This window comes from Penaeus monodon, chromosome 5, assembly GCF_015228065.2.
Source record: "Penaeus monodon isolate SGIC_2016 chromosome 5, NSTDA_Pmon_1, whole genome shotgun sequence".
Taxonomy (NCBI): Eukaryota; Metazoa; Arthropoda; class Malacostraca; order Decapoda; family Penaeidae; genus Penaeus; species Penaeus monodon.
In genome coordinates, this window is record NC_051390.1 from 35,480,891 (window position 1) to 35,485,401 (window position 4,511).

The window sequence follows — 4,511 nt, forward strand, 5'->3', positions numbered from 1 at the left end:
AATATGAGAGTACCTGCATTAGGGTTGAAACTGAAGGACAGAATGGAGCAGCGACCAAATGACTCGCTGGACGAATGGATTGAGTGGATAGCGACGAGGGAATGTGAATGGAAGGATTTCACGCAGAGAGGTATTAAAGACGTGAAGATAGCAAGGGAAGGAGAGACGAAAGAAGGACAGAGATGTTATATATGTGGGAGAAATGGTCATGTTGCAGCATGGTGCCGAAGCGGGAGAAATAGAATTGGGTATGATAATAGAAGATATCAGTATGATAGAAGTCAACAGTATGTCAACAGTCAGCAAAGGGTAGAAACGAACGAGACGGGGAGAACGACGGAAAACTAGCGAGGCCCGACGGGAGAAAAGCCCGGCAGCCGGGGGGGGCCTCATGAGCATGATTATCACGAAGAAAATGGCGGGTATGAACGGAATTACTATTTAGTAGCAAGAGTAAACGCGGGAGGAAATTTGAAAGTGTACGCGCAAACCTCTAGAGTTACAGTTATTATAGGAGGAGTGGAAATCATAAGTCTGTGTGATACGGGAACAGAAGTGTCCTTAATTAGTAGCAACATCTATGAAAATTACTTGCGTCCTCGGGGATTTCAATTAACGCCTTCAAAGTTTAGGGTAAGATCAGCAAGAGGAAGTTTATTAAGCTGTAAAGGTTGTGTTGTAACTACAATAGTAATTTGTGGAGTTAAAGTAGAAAATGTCATGCTACAGGTGTATGATTTTGTGGGAGAGACAAACAGCTGTTTGTTAGGAATGAATGTCTTGTCGGAAGTGGCGGAAGTGTGGCCTGTTATGTATGAGTTAAGTAAAACCAGTGTAAGTAATAATGAATGGTAGGAGTACATAAAAAAAGTAAGAGAAGTAAGTAAATTAAGTCGTAGGTGTGATTGGGGATATGCGTTAACAGGGAAAAGCCGAATCCCCATAATTCCAGCATGTAGCGTGAGACTGGTGCCTGTGTGGATCCCGCAGTTGAGGCAAGTGAGGAATCAAGAAGTATTAATTGAACCATTAACGGGGAAGATGAAGGTTGGGTGCCAGAAGGGGTAGTGTCACTGCCTATTACAATCTGCGTGAAGATTGGAAGGGTTATGCACTCATAGCTAATTTGTCGGAGAAAATGTGCAAATTAAGAAGGAATTGGCGGGTTGCAAAAGTAGTAAAAGCAGAAGAAATAGAAGTAAAAGAGGTCAGAGGATGCGAAGTGGAAAGTAATGTAGTAGATTTTTTTATTTTTTTATTTCTTCTTTTAAGTGCCCTATCCTACAAGGACGTTGGCGATCATGGATTTCCATTATTTTCTTGGCAATTTAGAGCAGTGGTTTGCCGTTGCCTTCCGCCCGGTGTTTTTATCGAGTCACCATCATTATTTACCCAGTTCTGGGACCGGCACCGACTTGGGCTGGCTTACCCACCCAATGGCCAGGTAGGCAATCGAGGTGAAGTTCCTTGCCCAAGGAACAACGCGCTGGTCAGTGACTCGAACCCTCGAACTCAGATTGCCGTTGTGACAGTCTTGAGTCCAATGCTCTAACCACTCAGCCACCGCAGCCTTGTAGTAGATTTACAGGGGGTCAAAATATGTCAGGAAAATTTAGATAGAAATCAAAAATCATCTGTAGAGAGACTATTATATGAATACCATGATGTCTTTGCAAATGACAGCGACCCAATAGGGACTGCCATAGGAGTTCAGCATGTCATACCTCTCACGACAGAACAACCCATTAGTGTACCTTAAGGACAACACCACCAAATCAGATAACAGAGGAGTTGTGTGAGCAATGCGTGATTGCACCCAGTGTAAGTCCCTGTTCGGAAGGAGAGTTGTGAGAAAAAAAGACCAATCATTAAGACTATGCACTGATTACCGCCAATTGAATAAATATACTATCAGAGACGCATTCCCTCTTCCAGGGATTAATGAAACCGTGGAGGCATTAGCAGGTCATAAATATTTTTCCACGTTAGATTTAGCTGCGGGGTACCATCAGATAGAAGTGCATCTAAGGTATCAACAAAATACGGATTTTAGTACGCCATTCGGTCATTATGAATACAAGCGCTTACCAATGGGGTTGTCAAACAGCCCTAGTACATTTCAGCGGTATATGGAGAGGATATTGGGGGGATAAAATCTTTGCTACACTACAGGATTTGTTTGTTCGAATGAGAAAATACGGACTTAAATTCAAACCCAAGAAATGTTTATTGTTTGCAATTGAAGTAACTTATTTGGGGTATCAAATATCAAAAGGGCACAAGTGCAGATCCGAATAAAGTAGCTTCAGTAAAGTCATGGCCGAAACCAAAAACCGTGAGAGACGTCAGGGCATTCATCGGATTTTGTTCCTTTTATAGAAAATTTTGCAAGCACTTTGCCCAAAAGGCTGCACCGTTGCATTGTCTAATGTCGGGGGACTCGTGCCGATCTATCGTCAATGAATGGGAGGGTAAATGTGAAGAGGCTTTTGATGAATGAAAACCTATGTTAACAACCGCACTTGTGCTACGATGCCCAGATTTCGACAAGAGTTTTGTTTTAGAGACCGATGCAAGTTTCAAAGGGTTAGGGGGAGTACTGTCCCAAAAGCACGACGGGAAATTGCATCCTATATGTTACCCGAGCAGAGGTTTAAGGAGATCGGAAAAGAATATGGTAAACTACATTTCTCGGAAGTTGGAATTACTGGCGCTAAAATGCGCAATCTGTGATAAATTTAAAGATTATTTAGCGGGGAGGAAATTCGTTGTTTACACAGAAAATAGTCCGTTAAGTCAATTAGAAACATCAAAATTGGGAGCAGTGGAAAGTAAATGGTTAAATGATTTGCAGCAGTTTAATTTCGAAGTAAAGTACAAACCAGGATCAAATAACACCATCGCGGATGAACTGAGTAGATTACCGGAGAATATGGGAAATGATACAGAGGAAGAGTACACGGCCATGGCAGTAACCAAGGAAAAAGAGGGAGAACTGTGGTCAAAGGAAAAGCTGATGTTGCACAAAATGAGGTTAAATGTTTTAAGGCCATAAAATCACTTTGAAAAAAGAAATGACTGAATGTGAAAAGGACGACTGGTTGAAAGATGCTAACTTTCGGAAGCTGTACAGCGACAAAGGGAGGCTGATATTTCAAGATGACATAGTGTGGCACAGAATGAATGCGATGGTAAATCTTTGGAGAATAAGGTCTGTATTACCACCCAAATTGCAAAACTTATTATTACGAGCATGCCATGATCAGTTCGGACATCAAAGGAGAAACAGAACGTTCTACTTGATAAAATTTCGCGGATATTGGCCAGGGATGAGGGCAACCGTAGAAAATTATGTGGGACAATGCGAGAGATGTAATGTAGCGAAAGATGAAACCCCGAAGCCTAAAGTAATCATGGGGAAAATAGAAGCGAGCAGACCTTGGGAGATGTTAGCAATATATTTCGTTTGCATTTCCAACTAAAGATCAAAAGGCAGTTACCGTAGGAAAAATAATAAAGGAGCAAATATTTGATAAGTTTGGGGCACCTGAGAGATTGCTTTCAGATCAAGGCAAAAATTTGCTTAGCTCGCTTATCAAACAGTTGTGCAACGGTTATGGGGTAGACAAAGCAAGAACAAGTGCATATCACCCGCAAGGAAACGGATGTTGTGAAATATTTAACCGGACGTTGCACGGGCTTTTAGTAACCTTAGACGACATAGCGAGAAAGAAATGGCAGGAACATGTGTCCGAGGTAGTTGCTCAATACAATTCTACGCCGCCTGCAACGACAGGCTACTCTCCCTTTCACCTCTTGTTTGGAAGGGAAGCAAAATTGCCACGAGACCCAATTGTAATTAATGGCCAGGAGGAAACTCCCGATGAATGGGTAAGCGAACTGAGTGAGAGAAATGCAAATGACCATTTGGGAGTTAGCGAAAAAGGTGGAAAATAAACAGAGGCGGATAACTAGGAATCACAAGGATGAGAGAGGGAAAGAGACTAGCTGGGTAGTTGGCCAGGAAGTACTGTTAAGAAATAACGTTAAGCAGGGAAGGTGTAAAATGCAGAATCAGTGGTACGAAAATCGCTGGGTAATAGAGGCAGTTTTAGACCCTAAGGCCGGTGTATATAAAATCCGTTCTTACGATGACCCAAAGGAAGAAAGAGTAGAAAACAGGATGAATCTTAAAGCAGCTTCTCCATCAAAATCAGTTGACGGAAAAATCTTAGATGACAAATCTGTAGATCCTAATTTAAGAGTAGAAGCCAATTCTCCTAGGAGATTACGTAATCGGGTGGTACAAGGTGAGAGCAGGAGTCTGTCCTGAGTGAGGCGTGGCATCCTCTACCTTACTCGAGCTAATTCTGGCTGTCTCTTTTACTAAACTAAATCATATTTCAACACTAAATATTATAAAGAAATCGGGTATATTACGGGAATTTAATAGTTTAAGTGAATTGCGGAGAATGGAGTGATCGGTATGTACGGCTTCCATTAATGTACGA

At 41.9% G+C, this 4,511-nt stretch overlaps 1 protein-coding gene across 1 annotated transcript; it reads left to right on the forward strand.

The window, feature by feature from the left end:
- The first annotated feature begins 3,074 nt into the window (after positions 1-3,074).
- On the forward strand, positions 3,075-3,957 carry LOC119573546. Its single transcript, XM_037920760.1, has 2 exons — positions 3,075-3,372; positions 3,485-3,957. The coding sequence occupies exons 1-2, from the start codon at positions 3,075-3,077 to the stop codon at positions 3,955-3,957; spliced, it is 771 nt and encodes a 256-aa protein (XP_037776688.1).
- Positions 3,958-4,511: the final 554 nt, after the last annotated feature.

Excerpts from the sequence above, each read along its gene's own strand:
- LOC119573546 (XM_037920760.1), top strand. The coding sequence starts at position 3,075 with ATGACTGAATGTGAAAAGGACGACTGGTTGAAAGATGCTAACTTTCGG. Across the intron at positions 3,373-3,484 it reads TGTGGGACAATGCGAGAGAT|ATCAAAAGGCAGTTACCGTA; the intron begins GTAATGTAGCGA and ends TTCCAACTAAAG.